The sequence below is a fragment of the Petaurus breviceps genome, unplaced genomic scaffold, assembly GCF_028583685.1.
Source record: "Petaurus breviceps papuanus isolate PSGF00001 unplaced genomic scaffold, PetGlider_PUasm1.0 90865, whole genome shotgun sequence".
Taxonomy (NCBI): domain Eukaryota; kingdom Metazoa; phylum Chordata; class Mammalia; order Diprotodontia; family Petauridae; genus Petaurus; species Petaurus breviceps.
The window spans coordinates 6,509,840-6,531,580 of NW_027187367.1; the positions used below are offsets into that span (position 1 = coordinate 6,509,840).

Below are 21,741 nucleotides of genomic sequence, written 5' to 3' on the forward strand. Positions count from 1 at the left end.
TGGTACACAGTAGTGACTTAGTAAATGCTTGTGAATGAAAGAATGAATATTCAAGACCTTTGAGGCCTCCGTGAACCTGCCCCTTTGTTTTCCTGGCAATAACCATCCAGCCCATCTTCATCTGCAAAATCTTGGTATTATCGGACTCTTCCTTCTCCCTCCCCTTTCATAATCAAGTTATCTCTAGCATCCATTTCTTTTTGCTCTCACTGCTGGCACCCTAGTCCAGACCCTCATTGCTATCTGCCTCGTTCAGTTGTGTCTGACTCTTTGTGAAACCTTTCTGGGGTTTTCTCGGCAAAGATACTAAAGTGGCTTTCCATTTCTTTCTCCAGCTTATTTTCACAAATAAGGAAACTGAGACAAACAGGGTTAAGTGACTTGCCCAGGGTCACACAGTTAGTAAGCATCTGAGGCCAGATTTGAACTCAGAAAGATGAATCTTCCTGACTCCAAGTCTGGGGCTCTACCCACTGCACCAACTAGCTGTTCCTGCTACCTCCCTAGTCCATTGCAAATAGCCTCCTGATAGGTATTCCTGTCTCTATTCTACCCTTTCAGTCTGCTGCTAAATTAATCTTCCTTATTTATTGATTTGATCATGTCTGATGAAAATCTCAAATGACTCCCTATTGTCTATCTTTTCTTGCCCTTCTCAGCCTGGTATCATAGCCACAGCATCCATCCTTTACCTGTCTGCTATCTGAAACCGCTGTTCACGCCACTGAGTTTCAGGCTCTCTCCCTTCCCCTCACTCCTCAAGCCTCAGGGATTTTCTTTTGCCCAGCTCTCTTCACTTCCTTTTTTTCCTCCCCAGTTTGAAGGAGATTCCCTATCACACATTTTTCTTCTGTTTCTTATTATTTTTTAGGTTTTTTAGGAACTCCCTCAGGTTCTCTATTGGCCTGATTTTTCTCTTTCTGGTTTGAAGGCTCTCTTCTTCCTTCTCCAACTCTGAAACGTTCTCTTTCTCTACCCAGACATATAAAAACTGCTTTCCAGATCACCGATTTCCCTTTACTAGCCCCAGGCTCTCAGTGGACTTTCTTGGAAACTAATTTCCCCTCAGCCAACCCACCTCCGCCCTCTCCCCAGAGGCTGTGCATTGGCTAGAAATAGAACAGCCAAAAAGCAAGGACGTGTTCCACTCATAAACTTGCCCCTCTCACTTCCTGCAGCTGGGATGCTATTAATATCCTGAGCCAGTGGAGAGAAAAAGAGGAGAGGGGGAGAAGAGGAGGAGGAAGAAGAGGAGAAGGGGTTAAGGAAAAGGAAGGAGGGGGTTAAAGAAGGGGGAGGAGAGATCAAAGGAGGAAGAGAAGGAAGAGGAGGAGGAGAAAAAAATGTCTATCTGATTGGTTAGCACTAGCTTGAGGTCGTGCTATGATTGGCTGCTTGCTTCTAAGGCAAAAATCTCAGTTTGTCCTTTACTAAATGCCAATAGGATTTAGAGTCCTGTCCAGCTCTTGATTATATACCGGTTCTCACTGTTCCTCTGTTTACAATTGGTATCTGCTGCCCTGAAAGCTCCTAGAAAGCTGAGACAATCTGATTCTTCTCTCATATTCCCTCCCAGTGCCCAATACCATTCCAGACTCAGTCTTTGAAAAATACTCCTGCCTTGAAGAGCTAAGATTCCCTATGGCTGCAAGGCTGGGTTTCCTGGTGCTACCCCTCCTGCCCCCCCCCTTCCTTAGGGCCCCAGGCTCTTTAGTGTGCTGTATTTCAGAAAGCAGGACCAGGGTTTCTTTCCGTATTTCCCTTTTTCATTCTGGGGGAGAACTGAAAGTTAAGATGAAGAGGATGACAGGGCGACCAGAGGAAGGGGAGAAGAGACTGGTGGGAGTTAGATGTCTTGGAGGGGGTGAGGGTGGGACATTCTAGAAAGAACAGGGCTACTGTTTTCTCCAACCACCAGCCCGGGTTACCCATAGAAATAGTAGCTCACATATCTATTGTGCTTTCAGGCTTACTAAGCACTTTCTCCAACAATGTGAAAGGGATAGAAAAAGTGTTACTTTTGTCAATAAGGAAACTGAGAAGTAAAAAGAGTTTGACACCATGACTTTCCTAATGTCAGAATTTGGTCTCGGGACTCCTTTTTTTTAGGCAATTGAGGTTAAGTGACTTGCCCAGGGTCACACAGTGTCTGAGGCTGAATTTGAATTCAGGTCCTTTTGACTCCAGGGCCAGAGCTCCATCCACTGTTCCACCTAGCTGCCCTCGCCTGACTTCTAAGTCCAGCATTCTTTCCACTATGCTAAGATGTTTCCCTAGGAGTTCTCTCCTTTCAAAATACTGTTAATACTGGTGAAAGGAGGGCAAACATGAGGGTGCCCCAGAGATGCCACTAGGAGAGAAGGGGGCGTTGAAAGGAGAGAAGCTGGGACTGGTACCAAAAAAGACAATGCTTTCCATTTAACATAAGTAACTAGATCCTAGGATTTTGAGTTGGGTGGGACTTTGGAGTTGTCTATTTCAGTTTCCTCTTTCTACAGAGGAAGAAACTGAAGCCCAGAGAGGGGGAGTGACTTAGCAATGGTAACACAGCATACAAATGAACCAAGAGCCAGCAATTTTATCCTTCTCTTGAGGCAAACACAGGAACTTGTGACATGGAGTGGTAGATAGATCTCTACTTTGATATAAATACAACTTGGATTGAAATTCTGCGCCTGATACTGCCTGTGCAGCCTTGAGCAAATAAACAACTTCCCTGGGCCTCAGTTCTAAAATGAAGGGGTTAGACTAAATAGCTTGGGAGGACCTTTTCTGCTCAAGGCCTTTAATTCTGTGACCTTAACTTAAAAGTAGTGAGAACAGGGTTGGCAATACATGAGGGAAGACCCTTCATGACGGAAAGAGAACTGGACTTTGAGCCAGAAGATTCCAGTTCAAATTTAACTCTGTCTTTGTAACCTTCAACAAGTTACTTTATGCCTCTGAACAGGAGTTCCTTCATCTGTTAAGACCTGAGGTCATAATGTGGATACTACCTGACTGTGTGTGTGTGTGTGTGTGTGTGTGTGTCTGTGTAAGTGCTTTCTGACAGTAAAACCCTAGAGAAATGTTAGCTTGGCTGAGCCTAGAGGAATCCTGGGATGTTTGAGGTTGAGGTCAGGAAGGGCCGCACCTTCCCACAAACCATCTGCCCACACAGAAAGACAAAGACCACTAGACCCGACAGACTATTGGGCACACCCAGAATGTCACTGTGTATGATATAATTTTCCATTTGTCAACAAGTGGCTTTGCAATAGTCCTTCAGGTTCACTTGTGTGTCCCATCATGTCTTGATTTAGACTGTAAGCTCCCAGAAGGCAGGATCTGTCTTCCATTTCTTCTCTAAACCAAGTTGTTTGAACAAGGACCTCTATCCAGAAGCCCCCAAACTAAGACTGACCTCACTGCTTTCTTTTGGGATGCTAATAATATTCTGAACCAGTGAAGAAGAGGAGGAAGAGGGAGAGGCAGAGGAGGGGAGAGCCACACTTGATTGGCTAGCACCAGTCTGACACCATGCTGTGACTGGCTGCTTTCTTTTGAGGTAGGAATCATAATTCTCTGGTTTTAAAACTCCAATAAAACTTACAGTATCCAGTCCAGCATTGGATTCAAAACTAATAATGCACTCTCCCCCACATTTGGGGGAAGGGAGAGGGAGAGGGGAACATTCAGGGAGTCATTTGATGTCACATGGCCCTAAAAGCCCAGGACTAATACTGTGCTCATCAGATAGTAAGTAAGCTCTCATCAAAAGTTTGTTGAATGAAATAAGAATTTGGAGGGGAGAAGAAAAGAAACTGGCCTTGACTGTGGGAGAGTGATTGAGAGCATGAGGGACACAAGGAGACAATATATTCCAACATCCACCTTGGCGTTACAGATGGGGTGGAGGAGAGAGAGGTATCACCCTATGGGAGAGGTCTCTCTCCCCTCCCCCTGCAGTCACAGAGGAGAGTGCTGAAGAACTGGGGAAGGGGGAGGGGTGGGGCACTCAGCCCCATCTCCTGTGGAGGGTTTCTCTGTTGAAGTTTCTTTTTTTCTTTTTAGTTTCCGCTTGTTAAATAATTAATATAATTAATTTAAAATATAAAATACACAGTGTTCTTTCTCTTCTTCTCCTCTTCTGTTTGCTTGGGTGTGATTTTAAATATAGGTCTCATCTCCAATGGGCAAAGGGGCTTCAGGGAGGGGCACAGAGGCCCCCCCAAACCCCCATCATGTGAGGGGATCTGACCCCCCCCAACTTCCCCCCTCCATGGGACCCCCATGGATAGAGGACACTTTCTGCCTTGCCCTGAGGCCCCTGGGATGGTGAAGGGGGTCCCTTTTAGGCAATGGCTCTGAGCTGGCCATAAGGGGTCCTGGCTTTTTGAAGAGTTGGGAGGGTTAAGCAGGCAGGGATCCTAGCCCTGGAAACAGACAGGCCCCAGCATAACTCCACTCCGCTTAGCGGGGGCTCCCAAGTCCGAGAAGGAGGCGTCCAACACAGGAAGCTGCTCCAGTAGGGGCGTTCGAACTTCAAGCACTGTTCGGCCCTGATGTGTCTTAGGAAAGATAAAAGAGGATAAGAGGTGAAAATAAATATGGGACCCCCATTTTACAACTACCACCCCCAAACTGTAGGACTAGGCTCCTTCCACCTTGCGTTACCCTGGAGAGGATCGCTCCTCCCTATTCCCCTTGGCCTCCATCACCAAGGGCTCTTCTGGTTTCCATGTTTGGAGGCCAAGAATTCTTCCACTGTCCCCAACAGACCCCTGGTCTCCTCTCCCCATACCTGGCAGCCATCTCTGAATTCCTTGACATAGGGACTAGTCTCTGGACTCAGTTCATCCTCATTGGCTCCCCGGAGCCGGAGGGGCCCCTCCCGAACCCCTCCTGTACATGGGTAGGAGATGTCTTGGTGAGCAGATACGCTGAGCAGACGCAAGAATGTGAGCTGGACCACACCCACTGGGGATCCCCCAGAGTCCACATAAGAAAACTGGAAAGAAAGATAGGAATGGACACCATCAGAATAGAGACTGGGGATTTGTCCAGGAGGATAAGCAAAAGGTTGAAGGAAAGAGAGATAGAGGTAGCAGTGAACTGAGGAGACATGAGGCAACAGAATGAGAAAGGGAGGGTCCGAAGAAAGAAAAAGATGGGGGGCCAGAAAAGAGAAAGAGGTAAGAGTCAGGAGAAAAGCTGAAGGGAAAGGAAATACTCAGGCAGAGAAACAGGGAGGCTCAGGGAGTTATGGGGACTCAGAGATGGGGGGTGGGGGCTCACCTGTGTGACATCATCCCTAGGTGACACACAGGTTTCTCCTCCTGCTGTGAAGTTACAGAAAACACGGAAAGCATCCCTGGCACAACCTTGGTTAGGGTCAACCCAGTATTCACCTAGTAGGGGGAAGGAGGTGGGAGAAGATAGAAGGATCAGAACCATCTTCTACCACTTCCCCACCATCTGTCCCATCACCCATTTTCCTTTCCTTTTCTGCTGCACATTCCCAGCCCCCCACTCCTATCTACCTTTAAATTATTCACACACACACACACACACACACACACACACACACACACACGGTACACACCTATGCCCACACATTCTTTCTACTTGAGGCTTGCAGCTGAAACCTCCAATATATGTTGTCTCTGCCCCTCCCCGCCCCAGTTAGAATGTGAGTAGGACTTCTGTTCCCCTAGAGCTTAGCACAATGTTTTGTACATAATAAGTTCTTAATCAATGCTTTTTCCTTCATTCATGCAATCATTCAATATCCAGATTTCTCCATCACCTAGGCCTCTGTTTCCCCATATCATCCTGTCCTCCATATCAACCCCCTCTCCTCTGATCTCCCCTCCGCTTTGTCTCCTCATGTTCCCCTCTGACCATCAGGAAGCTCAGGGTGACAGAGTCTCAAGTCCTGACAGGTTCGGGCTGGGCTCTCCTGGGTTCCTGCAGGGCGTCTCATTTGTTCAATCTCATCTCGGAGGGAATCCAGGGAGCCAAATATCTCTTCCAGGCCTCCAGGGGCCCCAGGGGCTCCCCCAGCCTCTGTAGCCTCATCCTCCTGCATCAGCTGGCTCGCATCTACTGAACGCCGAGACTTCTTGGGCATCTGGATGGGCAGTGGCTGGATCACCTCTCCAGGAGGACCCTGAAGGACAGAAAATTTAATGAGAAAGCAGGAAGATGGGAACCAAAACTTTGGAAGAAAGAAATGGTGAGAAAGAGAAAGCATCAGAGGCAGAGAGAAAAAAAATGAAATAGAGAGAGAACACTCCTCCCCCTCCCCCACTCACCGGATGTCCGGGCGGACCTTGGACTCCTTTTTCTCCCTTGGGTCCAGCTTGACCCTGATGTGGGGAGACACAAAGGGATCAGAGAGTCAGAGGATTCAAAAAATTCACTCAAAGTATCATAGAGGTATGTGGAGTCTAGGGTTAAAGAATGGTTGGCAGTGAGGGTAAGGGATTATAGCTTCTCAGATTGTTAGAGGCTTCAAGGAATTGGTGTTCTATCAAAGCCTGAAGTATCAAGTATCAAGATTCATCTCTAAGAGGTGCTGTTTATACTAAGGTAGGGAGTAATGTCTAGTCTAATCTGGGGGGGGATGGAGAATGGGCCAGAGGATAGAATTGGCTGGGAAGTAGAAAGGGGAGGAAGGCAAAAGGCTTACTCACCGTAGCTCCTTTAGCACCTTTGGGGCCAGCAGGTCCCTAGAGAAAGAAGACAAGGGAAATAGTTACCATGGAGAAATGAAAGGACAGTGAGCGATGGGTAAGCCAAGGAATAATCATGGGGTCACACAGACTATATATAAATAGGGGCACTTCTGGGTGGTTGTGGAGGAGAATAATGTGGGTTGTATTTAGGAAGATATTGGGAATATTGGAAAAGGATACTGGGAACAATAAGAAGTTGAATATCACTAGGCTAAGGGAGACTTGTGAAAGTTATTGAGGTGTATGAGTGGGAAGAAGCAGGGAGGAAGGGTTACTCACAGGAAGGCCAGGGGGTCCTCCAGGGCCAATTGGGCCAGACGCCCCAGGTATACCCTAGAAGGAGGAAAAGTCTAGTTAACCCCTTTTTGTCTGCCCCCTTCCCACAATACTAAGCCTCCTCCAAATTTGTTCACCCCACAATAGAGATATCCCACCAATAACAAAGTCTTTAATAACATTAATTTAATATTAATCTCCTCCTTCCCTTCGAGTTCTCCCAGCCCTCAAGCACATTGAAGGTTGGTGCCCACAAAGTGATTAGGAAAAGGTGGTCCTGGGCCCCTCCCTCATACTCACTGTCTCTCCCTTCTGTCCATGTGCACCTTGGGGACCAGGAAGTCCTCTATCACCCTTTTCCCCTTGTTCTCCAGGAGGGCCAATGAGGCCAATGAGACCAGGGTGACCCTAGGGAAGGGAATAACATAAGACAAGAGGCAGGGATGTGAGGTGAGGAGATGTGAGAGGGGACCAGAGGACAGGAAGGGAGCCATTAACCATGGCAGTTAGACCACTTCTTTCCCTTGGTGGAAAAGGAGTTCTGTTTGGAGGACAGGGTCAGTGACCTTTACACAAAAGAATTGTTGAGGGAGCACAGGGGAGGGCAAGGAACCCAAAACATTGAGGTGAGGGGTCATTTTTCATCTTGTTGAAGGATGTGGCATTACATGCCCAGAATTAGAAGAGAGGATAAGAAGACCACCCAAAATTGGCTTGCCTATGTGTCTGTCTCTTACCTTTTCTCCTTTGGCTCCAGGGTCACCCCTGAGACCAGGGAGGCCAGGAGGTCCCTGTATGGAGACAGATGAGCATTCATTATGGGGTAATAACCAGTAGGCAGGCCCTATTGGAGATATTCCATCTCCCTTTCTCCAGATCTGTAGCTGCTAATGTCCTCCACTCACAGGATCACCCATCCCCAAGTCCTGCTCTCCCCCCACATGCACCCTTGCCTCAGGGTCACTCACCACAGGACCTGGAGGCCCAGCTGGTCCAGTGGCTCCAGGTCGTCCCTGTTGTCCCTATAGAGGTGAGGGGGAAAACAGGGGTCAGAGAAGGGTGCCTTCTCCATGAGTCTTCTTCTCCTTCCCATCAAATAACTGGTAACTGAACTCCCAGGTCCTTGGTTCCCATCCCCCATCTCCACAGACACTATTTATCTCCTCTTCAATCCGATGTGACTCACCACTGATCCTGGGATTCCCCTCAGACCATCAGGACCTGGTTTTCCTGCTGCTCCAGCTGGACCCACTGGTCCTGTCTTTCCAGGAGCCCCAATAGCACCCTGCTCTCCCTGAAATACATAGAAGAGAATCAGAGAAGGCCGGGGGAGTGTAAGTACAAACGATAGTCAAAGGGTAGGAACAGGTGAGGTCAGAGGATAAGAAGAGGTTAATGCTTCCACGGGAACACCTTGGGGCAGAAAAAGGGGGTTAGCCCTCTGAACCAAGGCACTTAAAGATGTAAGAGCAGAGCGACAATAGGGGGGTTTCCTAGGGGTAATAGACAGGATTTAGTAGCAAGAAAGTCCCTATGATAAGGTGAAAGTGAATATGAGAATATTCCAAGATTTACTCTCTTTTACCTTGGCTCCCTTCTCTCCTTGTCGACCCTCAGGGCCAGCTGTACCCGCAGGACCCTACAGGGATGGGGTGAGAAAGAGGAAAAGGGGTTAGACAAACAGAGAAACATAACTGTCTTCCCCCTACTTCACACATAGAGCTTTCACCAGCACCACAAAGAAAGAACCAGGGATAGGAACACCACTGCCAGCCCTATCTCAAACCCCACCCCACTAGGGCCTCAGTCATCCTTTTAATGGCTTAGGGGGATCCAAGGGTCCAGATCCCTTCCCTCATTTTTAGCTAGTATTTATATAATTCTTTTAAGGTTTGCAAAGTACTTTCAATACATTATCTAATTTGATCTTCAAAACCTCCCTGGGAGGTAAGTGCTATTATCATTCTCCATTTCACAGATGAGGAAACTGAGACCAAGAGAGGTCAAGTGATTTTCCCAGGATTGTGTGGCTCATAAGTGTTTGGGACAGGACTTGAATATAGGTCTTGCTGACTCCAAGTCTAGCACTCTATCCACTATGCCACTTACCCTCTTGCCAGGAGGTCCAGGGGGACCGTTCTCTCCAGTGGGACCCGGGGATCCCTGAGAAAAGGAGAAAGAAATGGAGGTATCAATGGTGAAGAGATAATGGAAGGTGAGAACTGAGGGTGATGAAAATGGAAAGATTAGGGAGAGGTTATGCCAGAGTCCAGAGGCTGGGGGCATTGAAAAATCTGGAGGTTGGGAGTTGAAGGGTTGAAAGCTGACATGATCAAGAATCAAAGGTGAGAGAAAGGCCGTCACTTACAGGTTGTCCAGCTTCTCCATCCTCTCCTCGGTCACCTTTAGCACCATCCTGTCCCTGCAGAGATGGAAGGGTGGGCTTAGAGGGAGGCCTCAATCCTTCCTAGAATTGTACCCCATGCTTTTCTGTCTTTTTGATTCTATTGCTTCCTCAATTAACAATCGAGTGCTTAGTAAGTATATCTTATATGCTAAGCACAGGGCTAGAAGTTGGGAATGCAAATTTTAAAATGAAATAATTTCTATCATTATGACTATGAAAGCCTAAGAAATAATTCCTGCTCCTCAAATAATCTATCAAAACTCCCACCCCCACCACCCTTTCCTAAGGATGAGACTTACTCGGGGACCCACTTCTCCAGGAGGGCCAGGGTCACCAGGAAAACCAACAGGGCCCTGAGGGAAAAGGAGAAGAAAGGAGCTCAGTCATAAGGCCTTGAACAGACTCATCACCCACTCTAGAACAGTCAGTCCACACAGCATATATCCCACCCCCTACTGGTTTCTGACAGACCTACTCCAGTCATGTCGAATGTTCAGACCCCCCCACCCCCAAAGACAGAACCACCTCCCAGAATCCTTACCCCACCCCACCTTGCTGTACCCTATCCCACAACTTGGGGTTTGTGGGAATTGAACCACATCCTTCCATCCTCATTCCCTCCCTTACTCCATACTCACAGGGTTTCCTTTTGGACCATCATCACCTGTGGGGCCCTTAGGTCCAGGTGGTCCAGCTTCCCCTGGTTGTCCTGACTCTCCTTTCTCTCCCCGTTCCCCTCTAGGGCCCTGGAGAGGAACAAAGGTGATGAAGAAACACAAATGGAGGGCAGGACACAATAATTGGGATTAATGGAAAGGTCATAAGCAGGTTAAGAGAATAACAGGCATGAACCATGCCCTGAACTGCCCTTGCCCATTCCTTCCACCCCCACCTCCACCCCTCCTAGAAGGAATGGGAGTGGAGAAGAGTTCAGGACATAGAAGATTGATCCAGATAAAGGACAACCTGTGTTGTCTGATCCTCTTATAGTCAGTGAGGAAAGAAGGAAATGGGGGATTGGGGGCATCACACAGATTCAGAAACCTTAGCTCCCCTGGAAGAACTAATAATACAAAAGAAAGAATCACTGATGTGAGGAAGGAAAGGGAAGCTAGTGGGTTTTCAATGCCTCGGGGAGGTCAAGGTTTAGGGAACGTGGATATCAGCTGGGAGTTAGAGATGCCACTCACCTTGACTCCAGGTTCCCCAGGGACTCCTGGAGAGCCCGACTCTCCTGGTTCCCCCTATAATGAGATCAGGGTCAAATATAGGCCCTCCCATCCCACCTCCCCATAGACCCATTCCTTCTCTGCCAGCCTCCCTGCTCCCCTTCCTCACACTATTCCCTGCCCAACTTTGCCCAACAACCAGAAACATTCCCCTCCTCTTTTCCTCCCTCTGATTTTCCCTTCCCAACCCACCAAACCCATTTCCCCAATAGTTACCTTTTCTCCAAGAGGACCCTGGTTTCCAACACCTCCTGGGGGACCTTGTGGACCCTAAAAAGAGTGACACAGTGATAAAGAGTCACCACCCAGAGAGGGAATAGTTCAAAGAGATGGAAGAGGGCAAATGGGCCTTAAAGACACAGCAGAAAATTAGGAGAGGGAAATTGGAGGGAGTCCTTAAAGGTCAGGATAAAGGGGCTAAAGGAGTATAATTCTTCTTCCAAGGAGATTTCTCATCCTGAAGAGAAATTGAAGGATGAGCCAAATGACCTGGGAGGGACATCAAGGTGGGAGATGGGAGACACTTACATCTGCTCCATTAGGTCCAGCAGGGCCTCGGGGTCCTGGTGGGCCAGGTGGGCCCTGGGGAGAAACAGAAACACATAAACAGAGGGTGTAAGAGAAGAGATGGGCACACATACAAGGAGACAGACAACAACAGGATGAGGTCGAAATGGAGAAAGTCAGACCTTTAAGTAAAAAGGTAAGGGACCCAAAGTGGAGGTCTCCAGGGATCAATAAAAGGTCCTTGGGAGGTAGTAAAGGGGTCATGGATGGGTCAGAGCAGGGCTTATTGTAGAACAGAGGAGGGGTATAGTAAGTCAGTGGTTAGAGTTGGGGGTCAATAGAGAGGTCACACTCACCATGGGTCCCACATCTCCTGTCTCTCCTTTCTCTCCTGAAGGGCCTGGTAAACCCTGTGGGTAGAAAAACACAAAGAGACCGACATGAGGAAAAAGACTAGGAGCTTTCCTTAAAGAAAGCTCAAGGTCCCAATACTTTCAGTGGCATCCCCACCTCCTTAAAAAAAAGTACCTCTTCCCCTCAAAATTTTTCACCTTCTGCTAATTCTATGTTGCCTCTTCTTCTCTCTGAAGTCCCTACTCCCCCGTATCATTCCTACCTTCAGTTTTGTAGTTGGAGTTGGGGAAGGAAGGCAGGCCCCATCTTCTCCTCATCCCTTATCCCACCATATCACTAACCCTGACCTTCAACACAAATACACACACAGAGAACTCACCTGCAAGCCAATGGGTCCAGGCGGGCCATTAAATCCCCTTGTTCCCTCATCCCCTTTTGCTCCAAAATGTCCCTGGGGTCCCCGAGCACCAGGTTCTCCATCTACTCCCTATGCACAGAGAAGGGATTTGAGGGTTGCTTACATACATACAAAGAACCATACTAGGGGAAAGAAAAGAGATCTCAGATCCTCAGATCTCCAAAATTAAGGGGGTCCCCCAAACAAAGTAGGGAAGCACTTTCACTGAAGAATGAGTAAATGACAGGGATCGAGAAAGTTCATGTCAATAATAACTATGACAGCCCAGAAATAGAGGACATTTTTAGGGGAAGGATAGGGGAAGGATTGGGGCAGAATCAGAGAAGTCAGGGGTATCTGCTCACTCACCACTGCTCCAGGCTGACCCAGGGGACCCAGTGGTCCAGGAGGTCCAGGAGGGCCCTAACAAGGGAAAGAGAAGGTTAATCAGAGATACCAGAAGGTACAGAGAGAGAGAGAGGCAGAATAGAAATGTGGCCAGGAAAGATCAAAAGATGGAAGTAGTTGATGTTGGAGGAGCTAGAAATACTAAGGCACTGTTGGCAGAGCTATAAATTGATCCAACCATTGGGGTGGCCAGGTGGCTCAGCGAGTAAGAGCACCAGCTCCAGTGTCGGGATGACCTTGGGATCAAATCTGGGCTCAGATACTCAGCACCACACCCAGAAATAACTGGCCGTGTAACCTTGAGCAAGTTATTTAACCCCAATAGCTTAAAAATAAAAATTAAAAAAAATTGATCCAACCATTCTGGAAAGCAATTTGGAATTGTGCAAGGAAAGTGACTAAAGGGTCCCTTCCCTTTGACTCAGAGATTCTACAATTAGGTATATACAAAGGTTGTCAGTGACTAAAAGATAGGTCCTATAAAATCAATATATTTGTAGCAACACTTTTTTGTGGTAGCAAAGAACTAGAAATAAAATGATTCAGAGGATGGCTAAAAAAGATTGTGGTGCATGAATGTAATGAAATATGCTATTAGAAATGATAAATAAAGAAAGTCATAGGAAGAGTTATGTGAACTGATGCAAAGTGAAGTAAGTAGAATTAGGAAAATACTGTATACAATGACAAGAATGTAAATCAAAAATAACAGAACAACTGAAACTGAATGCTGTGAAATTATAATGATCAAACTTGTCCCTCATAGAAGAAGTAGGTAAAGACACCTCCTTCCTTCTTCTTGTGTTGGGGTGTGGGGAACCTTGGGTATAGAATCCTGCAAATAACATCAGACTTTTTGATTTGTTGGTTAGAATTGTGGAATTTTTTTCTTCCTCTTTTAAAAAATTCTCTATTATAAAAGATGGAAGAGAGGAACAGTGGGAAATATAGGGAATGTAAAACAAAAAGATATCAATAAAAATGTATATTTTTAAAAGAAATGAGGCAAAGAAATCTGAGGTCATGGTTACTCACATGTTCACCCTTGTTTCCTTTGCTGCCCTTCTGTCCAGCATCGCCAACCTCACCCTGTAAAGGAGAGATATGTCAGATATAGGGATGGGAAACACAGAATGATGAATGGGAAATGAGAGGTGTTTAACACAGAAGTATTAGAGGGCCACAGATGAGTTATCTTGAACCTATCCTCTTCAGGAAGAGCCTGGGAATGATAATGGGGTGAGGAGTAAGGAGGTTTAGGGTGAATTACCTTATCTCCATCTTCTCCAGCCACACCTGGTGGGCCAGCAGGACCAGGTAGCCCCACAGGCCCTTGGACACCATCTCGGCCAGTTGGGCCAATGGGACCTTTCTCACCCTGTGAGAAGAAGAAGGAATTACGAGTAAATTTGGACACCAGGGGGACACATTGACCCTTCTCCCAGAAAACCTCCTCACAAAAAATTCCACCTCCATTACTCAATTCACAAACATAATTCCCTTCATATTCCCCCTATCTTATCCAACAGCATCTTCATCAGTACACTCTTCAGTACAGAGACCTCATAAACATCCCTGTCTCATCTCCTTACACACACTCACCGGAACACCTTTCTCTCCAGCAGCACCTGGGGGACCCTGAGGCCCAGGTCTTCCTGGGGGACCAATGGGTCCTCCTGTACCTGCCACACCCCGCTCTCCAGGAGAGCCCTAGAGGAAGAGACAAGGGAAATATATAGGTTAGCAAAGAGGAACTACTGACCTAGGAATTCCCTAAAGAAAATTATTCTACATTGATTCTCCCTAAAAAAACAGGGAAAGTCCACATGACTCCCCCATATCCAACATATCCTCTGCTCCTAAACTCTGAAAAGTCTAAGAGGAGTAATCTCCTCTCCAACTTCTGATCTTTCTCCACATTGAATGGGAGGAAGGACTCAGTGACCTACGCAGGGTCTCCTACTTCAAGTTCCCTCTCCCTCAAAGACCCCTGACTCACCGCAGGGCCTGGGGGGCCAGGTGGACCTTCATTTCCCTTCAGGCCACCACCTCCCTGTAGAAGGAAGAGATAAGAATGAAGAAAACAAAAAATCAGAGAAAAGGGAAATAGCAGGTGAGAGAAACTGAGGGAGGTATCAGATTTTCAGACAGCAAACTATGGAGGGCCAGCACTTGTGAAGGTGGGAGAAAAAAAATCAGAGAAACAGGGAAATCAGATATCTGGCTGGGGAGTAAGGAAGGTCTGAGGATGTTGGAGACATTTGTATTTGTGTATGATAATTCTTGGGTTATACTCACTCCAGTGCCTGGGAGGCCCCTTTCACCAGGGAAGCCCCTCAAACCAGCTGGTCCGTCCTTCCCAGGAGCTCCAGGGGGGCCTGGGTCTCCCTAAATGTGGGGCATAACGATGGAGACAATAAGAAATAGATACAGTCTCTTCCTTAAACCTGGGTAGAGGATGCCCAAGGCACTCTCACACCTTTATATTTCCTCAGCCTCCCTTCCCCTGGATCCCTCATATTCCTTCCCATCCTTACCTTGGTTCCCTCTTTGCCAGATGGCCCAGTCAGGCCCTGCTCTCCTGGGGGGCCAGGGGGGCCTGGGTGGCCTCGTTCCCCCATAGGTCCTGACTCTCCTGCAGATCCCTGTGGGACGGGAAAGGCAATCTCACACCATGGACCCTCCTATAAACCCTCTAAATTGTCCATCCGACAATACCCTTACTTTCTGATTCCCACAATCTTCTGGGGGACAACAGAGGTTCTGAGACTCCCCACTCTTGGACCAAGTTATCTTTGGGGGGTGAGGGAGGATGATTATGTGTGCAAATAAATGTGCCATCTTGTGGCTATATCTAGAAATTGCATCTTCCCCAAGAGCCCCAGGGACATGGCATAAAGTCAGTCATAATGAAATGTTCCACATCCCTCTGTCCCCAAAGTCTTCAGAAACAGAAGCAACTGAAGGTTGGACTAGACTGAGGTCTCCCACCTTCTTGCCTGCACCACTGTCTCATCCAGTAATTACAGAGGGAATTATTTCATCCCTTCCCCAGCAAGGAAACAGGAAGAGAAATATGGAGAAGGTGGGGGTGGGAGAGAAGTGAGAGGACACAGATCCCTAGGTTTGAGGTCTATCATCCCCCAGGGTAAGACATACCTGAGGTCCCACCACCCCTGGAGGTCCAGGGGGGCCTGTCTTTCCTTGGAAACCCTGGATAGAGAGAGGGAGACAGAGAGAAATTAGAGATGTGCAGTTGTCAAAATGTCAAATTATCATTGGTTTTCAGCAGGGAAAGGGGTCACCACTGGGGCTATATTTAAATAGTTCTATATGAGTTGTGCTCATTCATTCAAAAATGCCTAAAATTGGGGCTGTGTGGGTCAGTAGTCACAGGGGGGATTCAAGAAGGGACAGTCACTCACCACTTCACCTCGTTGGCCAGGGTGTCCTGGAAGCCCATCCTTACCAGGGGGGCCCTAGAACAAAAGAACAAAGATATGAAGACAAGAGAGGGTAGATAGAGGGGGAAAGAAAGGGAGTGCCCATAGACATGTAAAGGAAGAAGACTGGAGGATGCATGATACAGTGCTTTGAGGGAGGCTTGTGGGGAGGGAGGTAGCTACAGAATAGAAGGATAAAGGAGTTGGAACTCAGAGATCAAGGTTATACTCACTGGAGGCCCTTTAGGGCCAGGGAAGCCATTGGGACCCTGAGGTCCAGGAAGACCCTAGAAACAAGAGATGGGAATAGGATGGTAAATCAGTGTGATAAAGGAGGAAAGGTGTAATCAGGGAGAACAGACTGCCCTCCCCACAGCAGAAGATTAGCTCCCCCAAGCCCTAGCTCTGTGCACTACTCAGACACATTAATTGCTGAGAAGACTGACAGTTACTGGGTCAGACTTACCCTCTCCCCAGGGGGACCGTGGGGACCATCACCACCTGATGTTCCCTGTGGGAGAGAAACAGAGTTAGGATGTCAGAGGCACCAACAAGCCTTCCCTGTGCAGAGGGAAAGGCAGTCAAGTAGCAGGAGGTAGGGGAAAAGCTGAAGAGTGAACAAGTAACAAAAGGTAACAAAAGTAGATTATGCAGGATATTTTGTCCGAGCAAGTGTCACTAACCTTGGCTCCTGATTTTCCTGTGGCTCCTCGAGGTCCTCGTTGTCCTCGTGGACCCTAGCAAGATATTGGGGGAAGACAGTGAGAGACACAGACACAAGAATGGACTCTCCCATGCTCCACACAACTTTCCCTCTCACTTACCGTGGGGCCACGTTCCCCTCGAGGCCCTGACTTCCCAGACAGGCCCTGTGGAGAAAGAGGTAGGGAGGTGAATACCTCACCACCTACTCAGACTACCCAAACCAGGGGTTCTTAACTTGGTGTCTATACAGTCTGCAGACAGACTCCAGGGGGCCCATGAACTTGGATGGGGGGAAAATTATATCTTTATTTCACTATTGTAATCCTATATATTTTATGCATGTAAAAGTATTCTTCTGAGAAGGGGTCCATAGGTTTCACCAGGCTGCCAAAGGGGTCTATGACCTGAAAACCTTAGGACTCTGGCTCTACAGGGTTTCCCCTCCAAGAAAGCCTCCATTCAATCCCACCTTCTCTACCCCCAGAATCCTGCCTCCCAGAATCTTTGGAACTCTCCTTTTAAACTCTTCCCACAACCTACAACCAAAGCCCACCTTATCTCAGCCCCCAATCACACACTCTGCCTCCACAGCCTCCACTCCCTTCTTACCCGGGCTCCCTTCTCTCCATTGGCACCAGGAAATCCAGGGAATCCAAGTGACCCCTGGCAGGGAAAGAGAGAGGAAGACATGGAGGAGTCATGGGATGCAAATGAGATTATAAGAAAGGCCTTAGGGAGTCTCTCACAAGTACAAGTATAACAAAGTGAAAAGAACTCTGGGACAAGTCAGGAGACCTGGGATTTGCCCCAGCTCTGCTTATGCCTAGCTCCATCTGTAGTCATCTTGATCTATATCTGGACCCAGATGGCTCCAGAGGAGAAAGTGAGGCTGGTGACCTTGCATAGCTGTTCTTCACTTATATGCAATTTGTTTGCAAGTCATGACATCATCCTCCTGATGTCATGATCCAATTTGAGAACAAAGGACAAACAACAAGTTTCTGACTAGCTGTGCAATCTTAGAAGACTCACTTCCCCTTTCTGAGCCTGTTTCCTCCCTGAATAGGCTGAACTATATGCTACTGGCATTCTATAGTCTCTATTGGTCTGAAATAGGAGCTCAGTAAAGAGGAGAGAAAAATGGGATGTGGGAGAAGGAAACTGAATAGAAATGGGTTTTCATAGCCTAAGCCTTACCTTGGGTCCTTGACGTCCTGGGTATCCAGGTAGACCAGGAACACCCAGCTTGCCCTGTGGAGAAGACAGAAAGAGCAATGGGGGTGAGAGGAAGAGAAAGAGCAAGGCTTCACAGAGAGAGATGGACCTTTGGCATTAGTGCCCCAGGCCCACCCAAACCCAGGCCCTTCGCCCCTTCCTTCCTCCAAGGGGCACAGGTCTCCCAAACCCACTCTTCCTACTCCAGACCTATGTGCTTGATGACTCAATTTCTCTATTTCTGTGAATGGATTTTTTTAAAAGGCTTTATTTCCTTCCCTGTCCTTGTACTCCAGTCAGTCACTGAGCCCTGTTGATTCCTCTTTGTAACATCTCTTAGATCTTTGCCCTTTTCTCTCCTGCCCTAGTTCAGGTGCTTCTGTCATCTTTCTATATTATTCTTACAGTGTCCTAACTGGTCTCCCAGCCTCCAGACTCTCCCTTTTCCTACCCAGCTTGAATGTACGACTATAATGACCTACCTAAAACAACCCTCTCATCAAATCATTCCACAGCTCTTAATCCTTCAGTGGCTCCCCCTGTCTATAAGGAGAAAAGCCAGATTCCCTGGGCTGATCTTCAAAGCCCTCCATGCTCTAGCCATGACCTCCATGACTCATTTATATACCCCCTCCATTCAAGTCAGGCCAGTCTCCCACCAACACCCCATGCTTCATTTCCACCTCTGGCCCTTTCCTTATGCTGATCCTCTCAGTGACCCCTCCTTAAATCTCATCCATCTTTCAATGTTCATATTAAACCTCACCTTCCTCTATCAAAGCTTCCCTGGCCATCCCATTGCACTGACTTCTTCCTTCTCTAAACGCCTTTTGGATGTAGAGTCCCACAATCTCACTTAGTAACATAGTACCTTGCATATTTCTTGAGTTAGCTCATCAGCATCAATCCAGTCTTACAAGACCATGAGGCCTTCTATGGCTCTGCTGTATTCCTGACAACATCCAGTGTGGGGCTGGGCACGCTGTTGTGTTCAGTAACTACCCAGTGACTTCATTTACTGAGACAATAGGTTGTTTTGTTTTGCTTTTTTTTTTTTTTGGAAGGGGAGAAGGCTGGGCAATTGGGGTTAAGTGACTTGCCCAAAGTCACATGACTAGTAAGTGTGGCAAATGTCTGAGGCTGGATTTGAACTCAAGTCCTCCTGACTCCAGGGCCGGTGCTCTATTCACTGCACCACCTAGCCACCCCTTGTTTTGTTTTGTTTTGCTTAATAGGTTGTTTCTGTAGTAAGCCAAAGCTGACCAGTCACCCATAACTGCCTATTAGTCCTAGAAACCCAAGCCTCTGGGTCACAGTTTCAGGTATCGGTTATGCAGATGTATATATCCTGTCCTAGCATCTTTCCTGAGATCCAGGCCCCTATTACCAACTGCCACTGGAAATGCCTGCCAAAGCATTTCAAGCTCAGCATGTCCAAAATAGAACTGATCTTTCTCTCCAAACACAGCCCTCTCCCAAACTTCCCTCTTTCTGTCGAGGGCACCACCATCCTTTCAGGCTCAAAAGTTCAGACATCTCCATTCCTCACTGTTGCTCACTCCTCACATTCCATCAGTTGCCAAACCTTGTCAATTCTACCTCCACAATGTCCTTATTTGTGTCCTTAGTTGTTCTCCCTGGGACTAGGACAATAGCCTCCTAACTGGCCTCCCTGCCTCCGGCCTCTCCCCTCTCCAATTCATCCTCCACACAGCTGTCAAAGTGAAGTTCCCAAAGCACAAGGCTGACCATGCTATTTCCCTGCTCAAAAAGTTCCAATGACTCCCTATTGTCTCTGGGATAAATTATAACGTCCACTTTGGCATTTAAAGGCTCTCACAGTCTAGCTTCAGTCTACCTTTTCAGATTGATTACACATCGTTCCCCCTCACACACTCTATATTCTAGTCAAACTGGACTTCTTGCTGTTCCTTGGACACAAGAATTCCTTTCCCTTCTCCATGCCTTTGCCCAGGCTGTTTTCTATGCCTAGAATGCCCTGCCTTCTTAGAATCATTAGATTCCTTCAAAGATGAGCTCAAGAGCTACCTCCTACATGGGGTCTTTCCTGAAACAAACCTTCCTAGCTGCTAGTTCCCCTGAAAAAATGGGTATTTTGTATTTACTTGCATGTGTGTCCATCTATGTATCTATCTGTCTGTCTTTCTATATATCTATCTAGTTTTCCCCAACAGAATGTAAGTTCCTTGAGAGCAATAACTATTTGATTTTTGCTTTTGTATCCAAAGCACATGGTGCCATCCCTGGCACCATAAGAGGCACTTAATGTATGCCTGCTGATTCACTGATAGTTTGCTTTGTCCCCCTCGTCCCCCATTACCTTTTCCCCCACAAGCCCTATAGGACCTGGGTCTCCATTAGGTCCAGTTCTTCCCTTCGGTCCCTCAGGACCATCCTCTCCTCTTGAACCAGGGACTCCAACCTCACCCTGAGGGGAGTAGGGAGAATGTGCTGATCAGGAGGCCAAAGCTCAGAGGAGGGGGTTAAGAGCTAGGGTAAGCATGTGGGTCATTTGGTGTCAGAAGGATTACTTGAGGTGGGGAAACACCTGTGAGAGAGTCATGGGAGGGTGAGGGTATATCTTGGGAGATAGAGGATACTTCAGAAGGTCAGGGAGTTCCATGGTGCTGCCTCTGGAGGGAGTCAGGATCATATTAGGGTGTTCGGGTAATATGAACATCAGTGTAACATTGGGGTCATTGCAATATTGGGGTATGAAGGTGGGCCAGGGGGTTTGGAATTGGAGACTCAGAAGCTACCTGGGGATTGGGAGATTCACTGAAGGCCCAAGTAGATGTAAGGACAACACTAAGAACTAAGGGAGGAGTTCTCCCACTTACCCGGTCACCTTTCACACCCATGTCACCTTTGAAGCCAGGAAAACCATCTTCTCCCTGAGAAGAGGCAGAAACAAAGAAACGGTTAGAAAGGGTATAGGAGGACCCTGGAGAAGCATAAGCAGCATTGTTTTGAGGTCAGGAATTAGGAGCTTGGAGGTTCATGGTGGTGATTCTGGATAAAGACTGGGAAGACTGTATAAGGAAGGATTGGAGGGTGAGAGGTAAGAGATAGAGGTTCAGCTGATGGGAGATATCAGCATAAAGCTGCTTGGAGAGGGTATTGGGGGAAAGCTGTAGGATTTAACTAGGGGTCCTCTCACCTTCTCTCCTTTATGACCTTTCAAGCCTCGAATTCCATCCACACCCTGGGAAGAGAGGGAGAATGATCAAGAGACAAAGTCAGGTTTGGAGAATAGGACCCCGAGATACAGGAATCCTTCCCCTGGCTACTCCCACCGCTGCCAAGTCCATGTCCCTCCCTGGCCACATGTTACCTTGACACCTCGAGGTCCAGGGTATCCTAGGGGACCCTGTGGACCAGATGGACCCTGCATGGAGAGGGAAAAAGAGAAGTCACAGGAGGGTTTGAGGAATGCAGTCACCAGAAGGTCAGGGGAACAGGAGTAGACTGACATGTCAGGATGGACAGAGATAGCAGCAAGCACTTCTGGGATATCACAGTGACTTTGAAATCACAGGATACTCAAAAGAGGAAGCAAGGCCTCTTACCTGGTTCCCTTTGGTTCCTGGTGGACCCTCCTTTCCTGGATGGCCCTGGAGGGGGCAGGAGGAAAGAGAATGAGACCTCATACCATGACTTTTCTTACTTCCCCATCCCCACATCCCCAACTCTAACCTAGCAGCCATCAAATCCTCATGAATATCTAGAAACCTCCCAAAGAAGATGGGAGGGAGAAATCTAGGGAGGGGAGAGGAGGCAAGATGATACTGGAAGATCTTTGGGGTCAGAAATAATAAGTTTACTAGCAATGTGTCCTTGGGCAAGTCACTTAACCCCAATTGCCCTACCTTCCCCCTTCCAAAAAGCAAAAAAAAAAAAAAAGAATAAATTTACTCTTTGAGAATGGTGAAAGTCAAGAGAATCATTCCAGCACAACCAGGAGTAACCTGGTTATGAGCTCATCCTAGGTTGGGACTCAGAAATTATGAGGGGCTGGGGAAAGCACTCACTGGGGGTCCATCGGAGCCAGGCATCCCTG

General features: G+C 47.6%; 1 protein-coding gene across 1 annotated transcript; it reads right to left on the reverse strand.

Annotated features, from left to right (window-relative positions):
* Positions 1-3,594: 3,594 nt before the first annotated feature.
* On the reverse strand, positions 3,595-21,736 carry COL11A2 (collagen type XI alpha 2 chain). Its single transcript, XM_069073654.1, has 42 exons — positions 21,713-21,736; positions 21,251-21,295; positions 21,016-21,069; positions 20,842-20,886; positions 20,522-20,575; positions 20,002-20,109; positions 17,643-17,696; positions 17,055-17,108; positions 16,565-16,609; positions 16,424-16,477; positions 16,207-16,251; positions 15,974-16,027; positions 15,723-15,776; positions 15,457-15,510; positions 14,835-14,942; positions 14,596-14,685; positions 14,297-14,350; positions 13,900-14,007; positions 13,568-13,675; positions 13,333-13,386; positions 12,259-12,312; positions 11,872-11,979; positions 11,495-11,548; positions 11,160-11,213; positions 10,848-10,901; positions 10,593-10,646; positions 10,041-10,148; positions 9,702-9,755; positions 9,364-9,417; positions 9,105-9,158; positions 8,581-8,634; positions 8,182-8,289; positions 7,964-8,017; positions 7,733-7,786; positions 7,296-7,403; positions 6,999-7,052; positions 6,678-6,713; positions 6,297-6,350; positions 5,884-6,151; positions 5,278-5,390; positions 4,784-4,990; positions 3,595-4,550 (listed from the first exon to the last, which is right to left on the reverse strand). The coding sequence occupies exons 1-42, from the start codon at positions 21,734-21,736 to the stop codon at positions 4,410-4,412; spliced, it is 3,165 nt and encodes a 1,054-aa protein (XP_068929755.1). The 3' UTR covers positions 3,595-4,409.
* Between the last annotated feature and the right edge of the window lie 5 nt (positions 21,737-21,741).

Bases quoted from the DNA above. Each gene is read 5' to 3' on its own strand.
- COL11A2 (XM_069073654.1), bottom strand. From the start codon at position 21,736: ATGCCTGGCTCCGATGGACCCCCA. The intron at 12,313-13,332 runs GTGAGTAACCAT...TTCCCTTGTTAG, and splicing joins AAGGAAACAAGGGTGAACAT to GGCCCTCCTGGACCTCCTGG. The intron at 9,756-10,040 runs GTGAGTATGGAG...CTTTTCCCTCAG, and splicing joins ATGGTCCAAAAGGAAACCCT to GGCCCTGTTGGTTTTCCTGG.